Source organism: Aristolochia californica, unplaced genomic scaffold (assembly GCF_029961685.1).
Source record: "Aristolochia californica isolate CCGP_79_NKW_82.1479 unplaced genomic scaffold, dmAriCali1.0.hap1 SCAF_9, whole genome shotgun sequence".
NCBI lineage: Eukaryota > Viridiplantae > Streptophyta > Magnoliopsida > Piperales > Aristolochiaceae > Aristolochia > Aristolochia californica.
Window position 1 is genome coordinate 38,933,795 of NW_027182290.1, and position 19,504 is coordinate 38,953,298.

General features: G+C 37.0%; 1 protein-coding gene across 4 annotated transcripts; it reads left to right on the forward strand.

Moving 5' to 3' along the window:
* Positions 1–5,812: 5,812 nt before the first annotated feature.
* On the forward strand, positions 5,813–17,913 carry LOC137942037 (uncharacterized). 4 transcript variants are annotated; one of them, XM_068787707.1, is made up of 15 exons: positions 5,813–5,886; positions 5,957–6,119; positions 7,690–7,851; positions 8,166–8,269; positions 8,444–8,552; positions 8,840–8,929; positions 9,228–9,341; positions 9,954–10,139; positions 10,899–11,033; positions 12,225–12,721; positions 13,783–13,882; positions 14,033–14,092; positions 14,205–14,297; positions 16,127–16,246; positions 16,702–17,324. In XM_068787707.1, exons 4-15 carry the CDS (start codon positions 8,229–8,231, stop codon positions 17,032–17,034), a joined length of 1,878 nt encoding a protein of 625 aa, XP_068643808.1. In that variant the 5' UTR covers positions 5,813–5,886; positions 5,957–6,119; positions 7,690–7,851; positions 8,166–8,228; the 3' UTR covers positions 17,035–17,324. The 4 variants fall into 4 exon arrangements, 3 of the variants coding, with proteins under 3 accessions (XP_068643808.1, XP_068643806.1, XP_068643807.1); XR_011110469.1 differs by adding an exon at positions 17,359–17,913 and having other exon boundaries at positions 5,849–6,119; positions 16,702–17,226; XM_068787705.1 differs by having other exon boundaries at positions 5,849–6,119.
* Positions 17,914–19,504: the final 1,591 nt, after the last annotated feature.

The window sequence follows — 19,504 nt, forward strand, 5'->3', positions numbered from 1 at the left end:
GAACCTCAAAGTACCGATCGATGAAGAAGAGATAAAACCAGGAAAACTCATGAAGTAGAATCCAGTGTGAAGCATGAAGAAGAACATGAAGTGAATAGAGCTGATGTGTGTAAAAGAAGAGCTCGAACATTTTCCTCATGCGAGGATGCCCTGTAACTAGGGGTGGCTTCGAATCGAGCCGGTTCGCGAGCCGGTTCAGTTCGGCTCGGTACCGGCTCGGTTCGATTCGTCATTTATCGACCTCGAGCTGAGTTCGAGCATCGAAATCGGCTCGTTTACCTTAACGAGCCGAGCTCGATCGAAGTTAGGTTCTGTTCTTCGGCTCGCGAGCCGACTCGAAGTGAGTCGGATTGGTAACGGGTGAGCGGGGGAGCAGGAGCGAGAGCGAGAGGGGGAAAAAATTTTCCTACCCCCTCGTCACCGCCGACCTCTCCCATCGGTTGTTGTCGCCGCCTCTACCGCCGTCGCAGCTGTTCGCCGGCCGTCTATACCGCCGTCGCAGCTGTTCGCCGGCCGTCTATACCGCCGTCGTAGCTGCTCGCCGGCCGCCTCTGTGGCCGTCCATTCGATTTCTTCCTCTCCTCACCGTCGCCTCTGTTTCCGTCGCCGACACTTCCGTCACCGCCGCTTCCGTCGCCGCTGACTCCGTCGTGGCCGTCATCCCCGACGATAAGTCCTCCCCGGTGTGGTAACCCCCTTCCCTCCGCGTCATCTCGATGGAAAACCAGAACAGGGGAGAAATAATCTCCCCCCTCCCTCGTGAGAAGATGATCTCGCACATGCGAGATCATAAAATAAAAAAAAATAAAACTTTTTCCTCTGGAAAAAATTAAAAATAAATTTTATAGAAATAATTTTCTATAAACTATTAGTGTCTCATGTTTTCTTAAACATTTTTCTAATTGAATTTTTTTATTAAAAATCATATAATTTTCTAAGTAAGATTTTTCGTACCAAGATGGGGTACAAAACTGTTTAGAAAATTTTTGAATAAGTATTTAACAGTTGATGCTGTAATACTTTTAACATGAAACAATTTTGTGTTTGATATTTTATTTAATTAAAAATTTATCGATAAGTATAATAATATATTAGATTGATTATTAATTTTTATTTATTTCCCTAGAAGAGACAATAAAAGGTCCATTTAACTTTCCTAAGAAAATTTTAAAATATTTCCTGTAATTTTCTAATAAGTCACTAATAGTAATAAGATTTTATTTAAAGGTTTTTTTGGGAATATGTATCATAGGAAAAATATTTTTAGTTTTTCCTAGGATATAAATTTTTATCTAGGGGCACTAAGGCGGCCGTAACAAATTCCAAAATTACAAAACAAGCTAGACAACAATTGGAGTAAAAAATATTAATATTGGTGCATTTTAATCCATTATTGAAATTCAATCTTGAACGCCCCCTATCATTATATTTTTTAAAAACGTATGCATAATTTTATATATAATTTATTCAAAGCCACCCCTACGTGCGAGATCATAAACAAGGAAAAAAAAACTCTTTGTCCCTTCCTCATGGCTCTTAAATAAATTGAAAAGATATTTTAGTAGAAATACGTTTCTAGAGACTATTAGTGATTTTTTCAATAAATGTTGAAAAGACGTTTTTAATAGAAGTATAGGGACCATTAGTGCCTCATGTGTTTTCAAAATATTTTTCTAATTATAAATTCTTTTTAAAAAATCATATAATTTTCTAAGTAAGATTTTCTTGCCAAGATGGGTTAGAAAACCATATAGAAAATTTTTGAATAAATATTTGACAGTTGATGATATAATACTTTGAGCATGAGGCAATTTTCATAGCAATTTTGTGTTTGACATTTGATGTGATTAAAAATTTATCGATAAGTAAAATAATATATTAGATTAATTATTAATTTTTATTTATTTCCTTAAAAAAGGCAATAAGAGGTCCATTTAACTTTCCTAAGAAAAATTTAAAATATTTCTTGTAATTTTCTAGTAAGTCTGTAATAGTAATAGGATTTTATTGAAAGGATTTATAGTTTTTATTTAGGTGATTGTAAATTGATAGTGATATTTTACTTAATTTTGTTGTGATTGATTATTGTATGGAGTTTATTTATAATGTTATGCAGTGTATGGAGTGTATAAACGATTTCATGAAGTGTTTATGGAATGTATAGACAATTTTATGGAGTGTTTATGGAGTGTTTATGCAGGTATTATGTATATTGATTATGCCCAATTTTAAGTAGAGGTCATGCCAATTTTATGTAAAATGTATGCATAATTTTATATACATTTTATTCGATATATATTTTTTGAAAAGTTTTAAATGTATGTTGAGGCTCGAAGCTTGGCTTGAACTCGTTGGACTCGAACTCGATAATAATTTTAGGCTCGAGACGAGGCTCGACTCGAAATATTTAAATCAAGCTCGACTCGGGGCTTGGCTCGGCTCGATGCCACCCCTACCTGTAACCCATAAAGCAAGTCCAAAGAGTATAGCAATCTCCCCTGGTATGTTTGAGTTTGAATTAGAATTATGATCCCATATCAGCATCTGAAAATCGTAGAAGTAGCTGAACATTTAAATGGATTGGTCTTTGAGATCAAAAGGAGAACAGAACGGTGGTTAAAGTGGGTTAAGATTCATGAACCCTACCTACCTCCTTCAGATCATTGACAATAGCCCAATACACGATGAACATTATACTATGCATGGTGAAGAGGAACATCGCTAAATTTCCGAGCCATATATGGTATTTAATACTCGCTCCCGACGTAAGCCCTACAAACGGAAGAATCGACGACCCTCTTGTGACGGGATAGAAGAGGAACGCACTGCAGAAGTTCCCCACAATCGCCATGTAGAAAGCCGTGTTGCGCAGCTTCTTCTGCCACCTGTGAGCAAACACATCATGATATTAGGAGAAGATGATCGTATTGTTAAGCTTCATGATTGCAATGATCGATTAATCGAATGAAGATGATACATTTTATCGTCAGCGTGTCTCTGGTTTTGCCGGTCGTTCATGTTATACACGACTGGGAGTACGCTGTTGGCATAGGCGAATATCAGACAAGAAGAGCAACGAAGGAGAATATAAAGAAAAGCTCCATGGCTGAAACCACTCCAAGGATCGGCCTTCTTAATTTAGCAATTGGACCAGTACTGATTCTGATACAACCAAAACATTAAAACCAAGGTCAGTTTAAATCTATTACTGGTAAAGAGAAAGAACTAACTGGATGGAATGGGAGGCGGAAGTCAGTTCCGGGTTCGAGTCCGAAGTCTGGGAGAGAATGAGAATAAAAGAAAAGAAAAGAAAATTTTAATTATTATTATTATTCAAAAAAATAGGGAGACCCTAGGAGGCTTTAGAGAGCTCGGGTTTCTAAAGTTAGTTGAATCCTGCAAGTTCATGAATTTATAAAAATGTTATAAATCTTTATGGATACTTAAAATTTTGAGATTACTAAGATTCAATAAAATCTATGAATTTCAAAATTGAGGTGTTAATAAGATATCATGGACTTGGATTTTTATACAAATAAAAATAAAAATAAAATAGCTTCAATTTTAAATCCATATGTCTTTTAAAATATAATAAAATAAATAATTTTTAAGAGATTATAAATTTTTGCAGTGGTTATAGATAAATAACATAAGTTGAAAACCAGAGGATAGAAAAATTCTTAATAATAATTTGATTACACTAGAACTTAAATTTGATTTCAAACTTCCGAGATGTATAAATCTATTTATCCTATTAACTTAATATTTTCTAATTTTTCTAAATTCTCCCCTCAACCTTCCTCCCCTAAAAACAATTCTTGAGATCTATTGTTTATTTTTATGTTGTAAGTATATTATGTGGAGTGATTGTTTTGTCCTCCTTCGACTTTTACTAATACGATGAAAGTTTTGAGGATTTCCAAATATTCCTTTTAGAAACTAAGCCGTAAGTTATAAATGCTTACTCAAGCTAAGGGTATGCAAGGGTCAAAGTCAGGTTTCCAAGAACTTTAATTTGAACCACAAACATGACCCTACAAAAAACTTGTGAGGGTGTTGAAAATCTTAACCTTATACCCCTACTCCGATACTCCAACCTATTCTCCACTTTGCCCCATGGCTCAATTTATATTTTATTTATCATGAATTTAAAAAAAAACTATAAGATTAAAAATCAATTTTACGACATACAAATAAATAATAATGAGGAATACCTAGTGAAAATTAAGATAGTTCTATTTTTTTTTAAATGTATTTACCACTTTTAATTTTTACAAAAATAATTTGGTGGAGCAACTATGACTCATAATTGCCAAGGTACAAACTTGTTAATTTAAATAAGTGATAAATCATAAATTTTGAAAAAATAGTTATAATCTACCTCTATTTGGTTTGCATGAGAATCAATCACATGTGAATTTTAAAGTCATTTAATGCATTTCATAACATCCATGAAAAATATTAATTAACTCAACCCAATCCAATCATCAATAGTATGTGGGTCATGTGATTCACCCAAAGTGAGGGTTAGTCAACACACTTAAAATTTAAACTTCAACTTCAAATTTGGTGTTAGTGCAAATGAGTTCATGTGCATTGGAAAACAAAAAAAATTGATCAAATGCTTGATTTAACAATATTTTAATTACCACTATTAAATCACTAATATATATAATAATTTAAAAATAAATATAATGAATAAATAACATTGGTTTAATTTTTTTAACTTAGGAAAAATTAAATCAACAATATCGTCTTCCTCAAGGTGCCGATAAGTGCAGGGAGACAACGACGACGGAGGCGGCACTCTAACAGTACGTTAGAGGCATTGCAACTGAGAAGCTCCGACTGGATACTCTGCGACACGTCACTTGTCGCTTGTTGCTCGATGGACGAAGGGATGGCGTCACTCGTCGCTAGCTGAGAGGGAGAAGAGAGATGGAAAAGAGTGCGAGAGAGATAGAAAAAAAAAATTCAGTTGCAACCCCAACCAGTCTCTATCCTCCTAAGTTAACCACGTTGTCCCTCTATCTTTGTATCACTGATCCATCTCTTCTTCAACTCATGGCCCAATCCACCTTTCATTTAAGTATTATAATTTTTTTAAGATATCTAAATTTTTTAAAGAAGGTCTCTCTTTTTATTTCAATATATTTATTATAATTTTTAAAAAATATTCAAGTAAATTAGGTTGGGTTAAGGTTGAGATTGGCATATTTCAATTAAAACGTAGAAAATATTGAAATATGCACTTAATAAACTTTCAAATCCAGAAAATATTTGACCTAACCTTATTTCATGAGTCCTTTGAAATAGTAAATATATTTTTCTTCGGCAAACTTTAAATTAATCTTTTAAACTTTTAGAAAAAAATTAAAATGCAACTTTCTTAAATAATTACCTACCACACCTAATCATACTCCGCAACCACTTTCCGTGAAAATTAAATCCATCTAAACTAACGATTACCCATACCGTGGCATTGAAGTCCATCTGCTTCCACATGCTCCCCCAATCATTCCACGCTCGTTTCTTTTTCTCCCTCTTAGTGATCTTCAAAAGTTCTTCTCGAATTGATTGCCCTTGGTCGCTAGCTATTTAATGGTGGAGATGAAGATACTTCATTTTCGGCGCTGTCCGTTTTTAAAAGTTGTGAAAATTGACAGTTTCAGTTCCATCCGATTGCCTGCTTTCTTCTCCGGTCTCCAGGTCAACAGCGTCTTTCATTTATGGCCCCTTGGGTCCAACGGGCCTCAACACGTCACCCTCTTTTCTTGCAGCGCTGCGCCGTGTCCGATGCTCCGGCAAGTTGGTTCAATCACATGTGAATAAACTGCGAAGGCTCGATCTTCCGCGACAGCAGAGTGAGAGAGCGACGCTAGGCAGGTTCTCTTTTTGGTTTTTCGTTCTTCGTTCTTCCGATCTCTTGGCCTCGTGTGATTGTCCGTACTCGCAGGGAGGGATAAATGTTTGTTATACTGGATTTTGCTGTGGTTCTTTCTCTCACGAGCTTTGTGGATCAGAGAAATGGAGGTTTTTGAATGCCTGAGAGGTGGAAGCGCATCGCGAGGGAACTAGACGTCAGGGAGGAAAAGGACGGAGCGAGGGATTAGTTAAAGGTGGTATGCCGCTTTGGTTGTGGGAGCTACTGTCAGATTCTTTTGTTTTCTTCTTCCTTAGTTTTTCATTTTTAAAAAAAAATTCTCGAACGAGGAGCTCGGTATTTTGTACTTTGCTTTTTGTTTTACGTCAAGGCTGTGAGTCAGTGTGTCTGCTGCATCCTGCATGCACCGTGATTTTGTTTTGGCAATTTGAATAAGCGATTTCAAAATTTTGCGGGATTTTCGGTCCCGCTGGCTATATAAACGAGTCGTCTTCGTCATTCTGTTTTTTAATTGTTTGAAATTATGCTGTTTAGATTCGGCTGAAGTGGAGTTGAAGTAGTGCATGATCCGATCAAAAGTTGTATCAGCCGCCTGAAGTCTTTCAGTAAGGATTAATAACTGGCTTTTTTCCTTTCTCTTTTTCTGTCTTTTGGTTTCGAATGGTCTGTCACAAAAGTAGCCGCTGGAAGTTCTCTCTGTCCGCTTAAAGAGGCTTTATTTCTGATACCTTTCGTGCCTTGCATTCCGAATTCTCTGTCGATAGCAGTTGAGCTCTTTTTTCCTGTCTTTTATTTTCTTTCTGTTCGAAATTCAAAGTTTGAAGCTCTTAAGATTCAGTAACTGTCGTTTGCCAATTTTGAACTTTTGCGTTTAACATTCTTAAAATTATCTGACTCTGAAGTTAAAACTCTTTCGATCTTGACTTGAAAGTCGAGCTTTTTTAAGTTACCTGTTCGAAATTTCTTCGTCCTCAGTCTTCCATTCTGTCTTGGCTGTGTCGTTTCCAGTATTCGATCAGAATCTTAATTCTCTACTTCTTTTGCAGCGCCAGTACTTAGTTGTTTCCTTTTCTAACGTCTTATTGAGTTATTTTCCAATCGAATCTTTTTTGCGAACAATAAACGAAATTGGAAACCAAGACATCCTTTTATTTTTTGGGTAGCTGTTTGCGGCCTCAACTGTTCAAGCCAAGGTCAAATGCAAGCCAAAACATGTATATGATCGCAATCTCACTTTTCGCTCTTTCGGTTTACTCCTATTAACTTCTTGAGTTTTCCTTAATGTGGACTTTGCTCTTTAAACTCATCATTGTGGCATCATTGTGGCAAAACCGATTGACTTTTGGTGCTTTTGCTTTTATAATATGATTAATTGTGGATGATATGTGTCAAAAGTCGAAAACCTGCTCTTTGAATCTGGGAGACCACCTTTTTTTTTAAAAAAAAACTTTTGCTTGTCCGTGTGCCAAGTTTGTCTAAGCATGACGTGTAACAGATTGTTGCATTTTCTTTTCCGAATTCATCCAGATGTGCTTTGGTCTTTCGAATAGCAAAGCACGGCGGATGAAATTTAAGAGCCGAAAGCCAGCTCTGGTGCTTTAGCAGGCTGCGAATTAGGATTACCATTGACCTGTTTTTCTAAGTTGAGATTTGCTGCTTTTTGTTTTTAGTATGAGATGAGTTAGTTACAAGTTGTTGGCAAGTAGACAAACCTTTTCTCTCATCTTTCAGCATCATTTTGATTTTGATTTCGAAGCGAAAAGGACATTTTGCTGTACGTGACTTTGTTTCTTCTTGGTTCACAGACGTAATAGTATCAGAGTACATCATTTCATTGTCGTTCGCGAGACTTTATCACGTAACACCACCGAGGCATGTCGGTCCGCTCATGCTTTACAGTATACGGCCCCTGGGATTGAGTGAGATTCTACATTCGCAGTGGACCAGAAAGAAGGAAATACCGTAAGGTTCACATACTTTCTGTTGATACCTACTGCTTATAAAAATTGTTTTCACTAACTAACGGCCCTCGGAGCAGTTATAAGGCTTATTCGCTGTTTTCTGATCTATTTATCTGTTTAAGTTGTTTGATTATTAGGTTTTTTGTTGCAAAGCTAGTAGTATAGTAGCTCGGGATTTTAATGAGGCAGGCAGCAACTCCTGCATGAACGTGGTTTTTATTTTTTTTCATTTCTTTTGAAACATCAGATTCCTTCAGTTAATATTTTTGCTTTCCTGGTCGTGAGGCTTATGTTTGTGAATTCTTTTACTGTTTCTGCAGAATTCAGTGGACAGTTCCTTCGGAAGTTAATTGGTGTCTTTTGCTGATGTTCTTTCTGATTAAATGAATTGTTGCCCACCACCTGGTCAATTCACCATGAAACTGTAAGTAGGTTGTTCTTGCTGATGGATTACCGTACCACTTGTGGTGTTTGTGCTTTATTTGAGTTTATACTACTTGTGGAAGCAAATGCATATTGCTTATTTGTTTTTTTCTCACTGGTAATTTTAAAGTGTACTTGTTCATTGATTCTTTCTTGTTTCTCCTTTATCCTACAGAGGTGTTTCTCTCCAGGAAGACTTTTATATTGCAAATAGACTCTGTAATGCCGACAAACAATCAGAATTTGAAGATGATATTGGAAGTGTTAGCATTGTAAACTCTGAGGTTGGTATTACTTGGTTGTTTATGGTCATTTCTGAATCTCACTATTAAACCATCTAATCAAACGGTTTATTACTTCAATGAATTTAAATTCTCTCTGATGGGTTTGTGGTTTTTCTCATTTGATTGGATTTCTCTCTTTTTATCTAGTTTCACTGTCTAATACAAAGTATTTGATCGGAACTCTTACCTGTGCTGGAAAGTTGAAACATACATCCTTTTTTCTTTCAGTATACGAGGTAAAAATTTCTGATTGAATTCCCCCAAAATTTGTACTTTCTGCTCTACAGGTGATAAATTCCAGTGGAGAAGTTACAAGCCTTAGGCGATGTAATGGAAACTGTGGCATTGGTCCTTACAGATTGCAGCTTGAGCAGGATGTAAGTATTGTCTGTCTTGACCATAGCTACATCTTTGCTGCTTTTAGATTTTCTGAAGTCACTTAAATATGAAATCATTAAATGGAAAAGAACTTTTCTGGCTTCAAGGAGAAATATCTTTCTTACCTTAAATATAAGTCTTGATTGTTTCTAGTTTATTTTAATCTCCTTTTCAAAAAGCATAGCAACAAAAATAACATAATAACATGTGCATATTTGTTACTGTCTACATTATTTGCTTCTTCTAACTGAAATAGTCATCGATTAAATTGTACTGGACTATGTTTTTTGGCTGTAGGTTCGCAGATTACAGCAACAATTACATGAAGAGATGGAGTTGCATGTGGCGCTTGAAAATGCTGTGGGGAATGCTGCTGGATCATTATCTGGTATAGCATGTCTTCCAGTCAATGTAAGAGAGTCTTCCCAAGTATTTTTATTTTGTTACAAATCTGGATACCGAAAATATCCTGACAAATAGTTGTCTGCATCATTCTTGTGTACTTGAAAACAGTCTTCAATACCTGGACTAAAGATAATCTAGGTGTGGAGGTCTGGTTGAGTTTATAAATAAAAACCTAGATTATTTAAAATCTGCGAAAACCATCAAATTGGGTTTTCCAAACCTCATTTTAAAATAAAATGTCATTAAGAAGATTTTTCCTCCTCCATGAAACTTTCAAAATAGTATGGATTGACTAGGTGGTTCAACACAGTTTAATGATTGGGTCAGTTTTTAAAGATTATTGGTTAAACATTTTTGGCCATCACAACTGTTTGTTTGGCTGCTTAATTCTTGCAATGTGCTGGGAACCTGTCAGAGAAACTTATTCACTTATTCTAGTTATAGGGATGTGATAGTTGTCTATTTCACCAAGTTGCATCAGCTTGAATAGCAGTAGGTTTGTCATCTACATGCATGGTTGTCTTGTAGTCCAATAGGTGTGGGCCATCTGATACTGTGGCTAGATTCCGTTATTTTGACTTGTGTCAGAAATCTCATCTGCTCCATTTATCTTTACAGGCCCAACAACTCTTGTCCAGTATAGTGACCTTGGAGGAAACTGTTGCAAAGCTTGAAGAACAGATGGTCTCCTTACATTATCAACTTGCACAAGAAAGAAATGAACACAAACTTGCAGAGTACCGACTGAAACAATTACCATCTGAGTTGTCATCTCTCCCGTCTTCTGTCCATGTGAAAACACCAGTATGTGAGCTTCCTTGAAATATAAGCCGGTATTATTTAGAATTTGTTTGCACAAGGCTAATGTTGCCACATAAAAGAGCTCCATTTTTAGAGGATAGTGTAGTGGGTGGTTCTCCTTAATTTTTTAATTTGTTTGATTAGTTACAAACCCCTAAAATGTAGCATAAATACCTGTGAGAGACCCTGTATTTCAAATTAATATTTCCTTTCCCTTTTAATATCAACAATATTACTTTGAATAGGCTGCCATTAAATTACAGAAATTTTACCCCATGGTGCCATGTGAATACAATGATTTATATGTATTCAAATTTATGAAATTTTATAGGTATTCAATGTGAGTTGATCAATGTGGCCTTTTATATGCCTTACTTCACCTCTTGTGAGCATATGCTAGGTTGGTCCCTAGTCAGTAACTCACCAGTCTGCATGGTGGATGTGTCATAATATAATTGTTAGAGTTATTTTTGTCTACTCACCTTAAGTTAGACCTAATTGAAATGATTTAATGATAGGAGTATGTAGTTACTCATGATATTAGAAGGGTTTTATGCATTAGTCTGAAACTCAGGCATATATAAGATTGTGCTGAATGTTGAGACACTAATAGGACATTCGGATGGTTGACAAAATTCTAAATTTTATGTAGGATTTATCTGAGTAAGACTGTTGGGTGACCTTTTATTTTTTTGTTTTTTGTTTGTTATTTTCTGGTATAAAATCTTAGCTAATAAGCATAGTCTATTTTGCATTCTCCAGCTATCATCTTCATTCAGGGGAATGAAGCATTCTGTGACTAAACTGCTTCAGTTGTCTGATGAAGTGTTACATGAGGAACAAGCAGATTCTCCATGCCAAATCAGTAGCATAGCATCGGATACAAGTCCTTTTGAGGTTCATATACTTTACAACCAATGCTCGTCACTTCTAGACTTGATGAAAAACATACTGATTGCTTTGGTAGCCTGTAGCTTTCACCAAGGCCTTTCATGGAAACCTGATTTCATTGTCTTACTTCACAGCTTTAACTCTATAAGTCTATTCTTTGTGGTTTCTTCTGGTGGTTTCATCTTAGATACTGTTGATTTGTGCTAGACCTTATCGACTTTCAAATACAGACTTGACAAAGCATATGAGCCAGCTGGTTTCACATGTTATGGTCAAGTTTAGCATTTCAGAAGTTTGAGCTAGATTTTTCAACATTTTCAGAACACTTAAGAGGTTCCACTAAAAGCATCAGGAATCGCCTGCTGGCAGGTGCAAACATATAATTGGATTTATAATATTAACCATATGAAAATGTTGATGAAAGTCTATTGGATATATCATTCATTTTAATGTGAAAATACTTCTCATGCACTGATCAATTGGGGAAAGAGGGAGTCTCTCGCCCTCTATTAGTGACTGGAGATTATCTCCAACTTTAAGCTTTGGGCTTTGGCCCTATGTTATATTTTAACATTATGCTTTCAGCTTTAAGATTGTAACGTATCATATTATTCTTTAGTAATAACGCTATTCTCCATTTCTCAAAAAAAGGGCAAATACTTGTTGGAACGTAACAAAATTTTCCAATATTTGGGAGGTTCCAGTAAAAGCTATCCTGGGTAACCTGCAGAGGGGCAGGTGCAAACATGTACTACAATTTCATTCAGAGACCATGTATATGTATGCACCAAATGTTTTAAGTTGTTCAAGCATTTAAAGATGTGGCAAAGCATATTGAGAAAGCAGTGGAAATCAACTGGATTTGTCTTAATTTCAACTAGTAACTAGTGGAAATAATGTCATGCAGCTTATGAAATTTGTTCTATTGTTTTTGTCTTCAAAATTTTCTCAAATTTCCATTGATGTTTGGAGTTTCAATAACGTAACTACTTGTCTGTCCAAATAAAATTTGAGGTTTTGAAGAGTCTTCTGACTTTCACTTTGGACTTTGACTGAGGATAATGTCATTACAATTATTGTTATGTCCTATCTTCCTGTCCTCAATATGGCAGCCTAGCTATCTAAAGTTTTTCTTGATAATATCTTGATTTTTTTTATTGTTTGCAGGCGGTAACTTTCTTTATTTATTTTTGGCAGAACACTTTGGATGGAGTTTCGGTTTCACTTGACAAAAAAGTATCATGTCAATTAGTTCACTCTGAAGAGCTGGGTAAAGCTAATAAAAGTATTGCAATAAAAGGGCTCTGTAATCAACCTAATAAGTTATCAGAAGAGATGGTTCGGTGTATGAAAAACATATTTATTTCTCTGTCTGACTCTTCGACTGCTTCATCCAAATCATGTGCTCCTGAGCACCAGCTGTCCCCAGTGTCTCCTCATGGCCTTCTTTCCACTTCATCAACGTGGTCACTGTCTGAACCCTCTACGGCTGACTCATGTGTACAGAGTCCCCATGTTGATTTAAATTGTAAAAATGAGGTATTGGCGTCAGAGTTTTTCTTTGATCCCTATAGAGTGCATGGAAAACTAAGTTGGGAAGACATAGGAAGTTATGGCTCAGCAGTTGAAGTTTCTTGGATGTCAGTGGGAAAGAAGCAGCTTGAATTTGCTGCTGGGGCACTTCGGAGATTCAGGTAGTGACTTATGTTACATATGTGTCTATATTGAACTGACATATCTTGTTATGGCTATGAAGATTTCCTGACTTTGTGTTTTGTACATAATTATGTTTCCAGCAGCATCATCTGAACTGATTTTATAGCTGATGAAAGAATGTAAATTACTAAATATGGCATCTCAATTAACTACAGTAATAGGTAGTAGATAATCTACAGAAAAAAAACCCCCACTGCTTCATTTTGTGTATGTTTATGCATTAATATATTTGTAGTTTTTTTTTTTTTTTTTGTGTGTGTGTGCTCTTATGTTTGTGTGTGTGTGTATTCTGTAAAAGCAATATTAATATTTAAATCACTTGTTTGTATGCAATCTTTTGGCTTGTTTCTTTTTAATGGAAATCCTATTCTAGTGGTGGTCATATGCAAAGAGCCAACTTGGATACTGCTTTCTTGAAGAGTGTTGCAGAGTTTGTTTTACTATAATTAGAAAATTCATGATTGGGGCCTCATGTTCATGGTCATAGGATGCTGCTTTACTGATGGTTTCTACTAATTGAAGTAATATCTATGACAACAAATGACTAGAAATATCCATATTGGAGCCTTGTTACTTTAATAGTCTATCTTAGGTTCTTTTATTCTTTTTATAGCACGCAACTAAGAGAAACCAAGGGTAATTTTCAATTATTGTTAAAAAATCTGTCCTTCTTGCGATCGTCATTCTTCAGTATTCCTCTTTCTTTAATCAGGGGCCTGTGCGTCCAGTTATCATTCATCTAGCCAGAGACTTATTCCAATGTTTCCGCCGTTGGCTTCATGAATCCAACACTTTATATTTTGCCTGGTCCTTTGTTAGGGTGATCTTCTTCAAAGCTGAATAGTAAAAGAGTCTTTTCCATACTCTTTACTCCTTAAGGAGGCCTCTTATTAATATTAATTTTTTTGTCACTGTTATGAAAAAAAGAGTCATTTTCAAATAGGGAGTTCAGAAATTGCACGGTTCTTTCAGGTTTCCTTTGAATGAAATATTGCCTCTAATATTGATGTTTGATACACCATTTTATTTGGAGTGGCAGATTGTTGGTGGAGCAATTGGCTAAAGTGAACCCAATCCACTTGAGGAGTTATGAAAAGCTGGCTTTCTGGATCAACTTATATAATGCACTAATCATGCATGTATGTTCTTTATTTATGCTTTTGTAAAGAATTGTTGTGAAAGGTGGCCTTTTTCTTGTTTTGTTTCTCAGTCAAGGAAGAATATGATTGGACAATAAGTAGAGTAATCATGTATGATTGTTGTGATCTGATACGTGTATTTTATGCCAGGCTTACTTGGCCTATGGAGTACCTAGGGGTGATCTAAAACTTTTCTCTTTGATGCAAAAGGTATTTCAGCTTGTTGGTTTGCTTTCAGTCTGGTTTATGATAATGTGTTATCACTGGAGCAACCTTGTTACCTTAATTTGATTTTTGAGTTATGTGCAACATGTCTCTTCAGGCTGCATACACAGTTGGCGGCCACTCCTTCAATGCTGCTACCATAGAGTATGTAATTTTAAAGATGAAGCCCCCACTTCATAGACCTCAAACTGTAAGTGACTTACATATCAAACTTTTTTCTGTTTGACGAGTGATTGTTTTTAGAAGCTTTACATTAGATAATGCAAAAAACGATGTGTTTTACCTTGTGATACATGACAGTTGTTTCATTTTTCTAACAATCTCTAATATCTGATGTAAGACCTCATTCTTCTAACAATTTCCAAAAATCCAAAGTAAGAGATCTGATGGTGCACAGTCTACTTTGACTGATCATATGTATGTTTGATTCCGATCACAATTATGTATCAATCTTTATTGGGATCTGTGAGAAATCAGCTCAGGGGTATTTTGGTAATTTTAAATGATTTGATAATTTATATTATGTTACCATCTTGTTCAGCATGTTTGATTTAGTCTATGTACAAATTTTTATATTCATAGGCAGAGTAGAATGGGAGTTGTATGGAAATAAGTGTTTTCTATGTAAGAGGGGCATTTTTATCATTTCTGTAATTTATGATTTAAAACCTAATAAATAGCATTGGGGGTCGTGCACAACCCCCAATGCAGCTCATTCAGCATTGTGTGATTTTTTCTCTTCTTCATCTCTCTTTCTCTTCCTCTTCTCTCTCTCTAAGTTTTCACATTTTTAGAGTATCTATTTTTGGCCTTGTGAGAAAGATAATTGTAGTTCTGGTCCTTAAATTTTTTTTTATTTAATGTAATCTTGAATAATTTTTTTTTTTCAATGATTCAGTTACTATGGGTGAGGGAGGAATGGTCTTCTAACATAGGTGTGCTTTTTTTTCTTACAATGCATGCTTTGTGATTGTAAAATAATTGGAAGTAGTCTATTAGCAAGGCTCCAAATGGTTAAACCCATGTTTGTAGTTTTTTTTGGAATATTGGGTATACACGTACATTACACCCTTTCCCCCCTTGTGAAACTTGAACCCTCACCTAAGTATGACATTAAAAGTGTTAAGTTGGGTCCAAGGCCCATCCCAAAATGACTTAGGAAACCCTTTCCCAACTAATAAACTCAAGATAAAAAAACTCTTTTGTGAGACCTGCTTCCATAATAATTTTGGTTCTGTAAGTGGATAGTTTAGGTGTAGGCCTTTTTTTTGTGGTTGTACGATTTCTTATTGTGTGGGACTCATCATGCCATCATTGTATGGGCCTGGGGCCTTCTCCTTAGTCTATGGGCCTTGAGCCCATCTTCCACATCTCTTGGATGTGTGGGCCTTCTTTTGTCTTATGGGCTTGGGCCCAACTTCTAACATAGGTTTCCTTTTTATTGTTGGTAATGTTTTATGTTGTAACTTGTAGAAGAAAGTAATGACTATGGATCTGTTTTCGAAAGTTTAGAATCAACATAACATCAAAATCAATATCTGGACTGAAGGATCAACTATCTAGCTTATATGGAAGTCATGCAAAAAGGATGATGTCGTGCTCCTAGTTGCATGATTGTTTGTTTTTTTTCCTCTCTTTTGATGCTTCAAAGGGCTTAAGTGCCTTACCCTAGTGCATGTTAGAGAACCTAAGCAAAGTATCTGTTAGAAAAAAAGAAAAAGAAAAAAAGGATAGAAGACTAAAGCATTTCCATGTTTGGATTATGGGCTCTGTTTAGTTCACTGCAGTTGTGGCCTCATTCACTTCATAGCGTGATTTACATTCCAGTATCGAATTGAATGTCAGAAGTTAGAATTCCTAGATCCATTATTGGATATACTTTCTAATTTTGCCAAGTCAAAATATGACACAACTTGATCGCTTAAAGGAGAACATGAATTTGAAACATGGAAACTGATTTACTAGGGTTCAATATTTAATTCTGAGTTGAGCTAATCCTTCAAGTTTGCTTCCATGTAGGCTCTTCTTCTGGCTCTGCAAAAGCTGAAGACGACGGAAGATCAGAGAAAGTTTGCAATTGATACCTTTGAGCCACTTGTTACATTTGCACTAAGCTGTGGGATGTACTCCTCACCTGCGGTAATTGTTGGTTATGTCTACATAGTGTCTGCTAACTACCACTGTTTTGACCTAAATTGGCTTCTTGAGATAAAAGGAAACTTAAGGCCCAGATGTTCAGAGAATAATGTCACATATTCCTATATGTTATTAAATAGTATGACAATAATTTCAGAAACTTTTTCTTGTCATATTGCTTCTTGTAGCTCTTCATTGTTGTTCTATTTCCTTTGTAGTATTGATTATTCGCTTCCTTGCATTCTAGCATTTATTTGGCCGTTTGTTGTACATGAGGGTTGATCTAATACGAAAAACCATTTGGTGCAAAACGCTCTCTCAGTCTTCTGACCATGATCAACGGTTATCTCAGCCGTCCGATCAACAACTGAGATAATCGTTTTGCATGTTTCACACCAAATAGTTTTTTGTATTAGATTAGCCGTGTGTTATATATTACTCATATGTTGGTTTTGCAGGTTAGGATCTACACTCCTGCAAATGTCAGGGAGGAGCTTCAAGAAGCGCAGCGTGATTTTGTTCAAGCATCAGTTGGCGTAAGCAGCAAAGGGAAGCTTCTTGTGCCAAAGCTGTTGCACTGCTTTGCGAGGGGCTTTGTGGATGATGCACATTTGGCAGTATGGATATCTCGGTTTCTTCCACCGAAACAGGCTGCCTTCGTGGAACAATGCTTATCACAGAGGAGGCAAAGTTTTCTTTCTTCCCGCAGCTGTGGTATCCTCCCTTTCGACTCCCATTTCCGGTACCTTTTCCTCCCAGAAACGTATTCGGTTTGTCACCACTTTGCATGAAAGTTGGTAGCTTTTGCTGCATTTTCGTTCTCCTAATCGTCACAGAGAGGATAACCCTGGTTCTTGTGAAGTGCTTGAATATCTCCTGAGATTGGCTCCAGCAGCTGCCAGGAAGGCTACATTCCCTTATCGCAGATAAGCATCCGTTCGATAAGCATCAGTTATATTCGTTGTGGAGAGAGAGTTTGTGAGGTCAGTGCGACATTAATATTGTTGATATAATTTATCCTGTAAAAAAATAAACCATTTGTAAATTTCATTATCTAGTAAATCATTTGATCTAGCAATTGACTATTAACCGACTGGATCTTTTTATCCCAGCAGTGAAAAGCTGAATCTGGATCTCTACAGTATCGGATCCCTCTTTTGGGCAAACCGACCAAAACCTATTTCGACTCCCATGGCCTCAATGGTCATGCCCACGAGGCACAAACTCTATGTCACGTGCTAGAGCCAGGGAGTCACGTGTGACAGATTTGAAAAAGGTCTAAAAATTGGACCGAGGGTTGTCCGAGAAGGCGCGGAGTGATAGCTGGATGTACAGCCAAATGATGTGGATTTTAGTGCAACTCGAAAGCCCACTACTTCCCTCCCATTTATAAACTATTCCTTACCATTACGGATGATGCTATCCGTCGCCGCAGGCTCTTCCATAATAATAGCGACGCAATTGGAAGCTTGCGATGTGCCTCTTTCCCTGTCTGCCTTGCTCTTCCTGCTCCCAGCGCGTTTCCTCTCTCCAGGGATAACGTGGTGTGCCGCCATTGTTAAACTCATGTAATCTTCACCGAAGCTCGGCGTGCGATTCTCATCATTGGCTTGAGATGGGTTCAGAAGAAACTTGGTGTTTTGAAATCTTTGGGACGCCATTTTGTACCTTGAAATAGAAACTGCTGAAATTGGTCAATTTCTTTCGTTTCTTTGAAGAAGAGAACAAATAGCCTACTAAGAAGCTCACTTTTCCGTTACCGGCAATAAGATCGTTAAAAACAAAACTTCTGGATGAAGAGATACTGGGTAATTCTGATGGTCAAGCATCCATGGCTTTTTACAGCGGCAACTGATTGGCCGTCCAAATCAATTGATACGAGCGGGATAACTGGACTGGATTAATCTGGGTGAAAAGTAAAAAGACCGGGATGACAATGGGGCTCATTTAGTGTTCCGTAGGATTTCGCGGATCCCTTGCTCAAATCTTTCATGGAAAATTTCCATGAAAAAGGCACTGCAATGGGTAGTTTCTGGAATTGATAACATCTGAATAAGTAATTTTCAGGGTTTGTTCCACTCTCGTTAGATCCAATGCTCTCTGTTGCCTGCTTTCCTGTTTCCAGCACGATGGAACGATAAGATGCCTGTGTCTACAGGCCAGCAAAGCAGGAAAAGTATTTAATTACTATTGAACATGACAGTTTTTCACGTAAACCGAGCAATCTCTTCTGGTGATCTCTATCTCGGTTTGAGATGGTAGAACTTAGAAACTCACGACCCCTTGCTCTGGCAATGCTACCGGAAGCTCGAGGCTCCGGGGCTCCATTTGAATGGCTTCCGCGGTTCGGCTAAAAGAAAATGTGAAGAACTGGGTCTTTGATTTTTCATTTACAATTAGAATGAGAAAAAAGTTACGAGTTTCCTAATTATGTTGGCAATATTCAAAAAAACTTACATGAGAAATTACAGACGAATTTTTTTTTTACGAAGTAAGAAAAATAGAAACAAAAAATCAAGGAAGAGTCGCTCTTTTCTCTCGCTTCTCTCAAAAGAGGAAGACGAGCAAAAGAGAGAAACAAAAACGCCCGACGGAGCGATGCAGAGATCACCATGGCCAAAAAACAGATCGTCGACGAATTCCGGCAGACGTCGAAAGACAGCCACGGCAAAAGATCTTCACAAGATCCAGACGCCGACCGCACCGTCCGTCGTGAAGACAAAAAGAGAAAAGAACGCTACAACTTTGGCTCCTTTACACGGCTTCAATCTCAGGCGAGGAGAAGAAAGAAAAGATGATCTATCTTCCCCTAGTCATCTCCTTGTCCTTGAATGTACCAGCAGAGGAGCATGGTTGCGCACCGACGAAGGATGTAAAGCCGTGCTCGCTGCTCCTTCACCAGCCGTGAGCAACGCCTCGTAATACCACCGCCTCCACAACCGCCATTGAGCTTCTTCGACGTAGAGCTCCGACTCAGAAAGGTAGAGCCACTCACAGAAGAAGCCATGAAAGTAAAGCAGATTTTCCACGCCGCACCACAATCAGTGAAATTCAAGGGCCCCCAGCAGAGAAAGAGAGAGCGAGCGATCAATCTCCTCCCCTCTCTTCTACCCCTCTCTCGATCAATATCCGGTATAGGATTTGCAGCAGCGGAAGAGGGGCTCTTAAACTAGTTCCAGAATGGTAAATTCGTAAAAAAAAAAAAAGTTTAAGGAAATGACCAAATTAGCCCTATGAATGTTCCTTGAACAATCACATCAG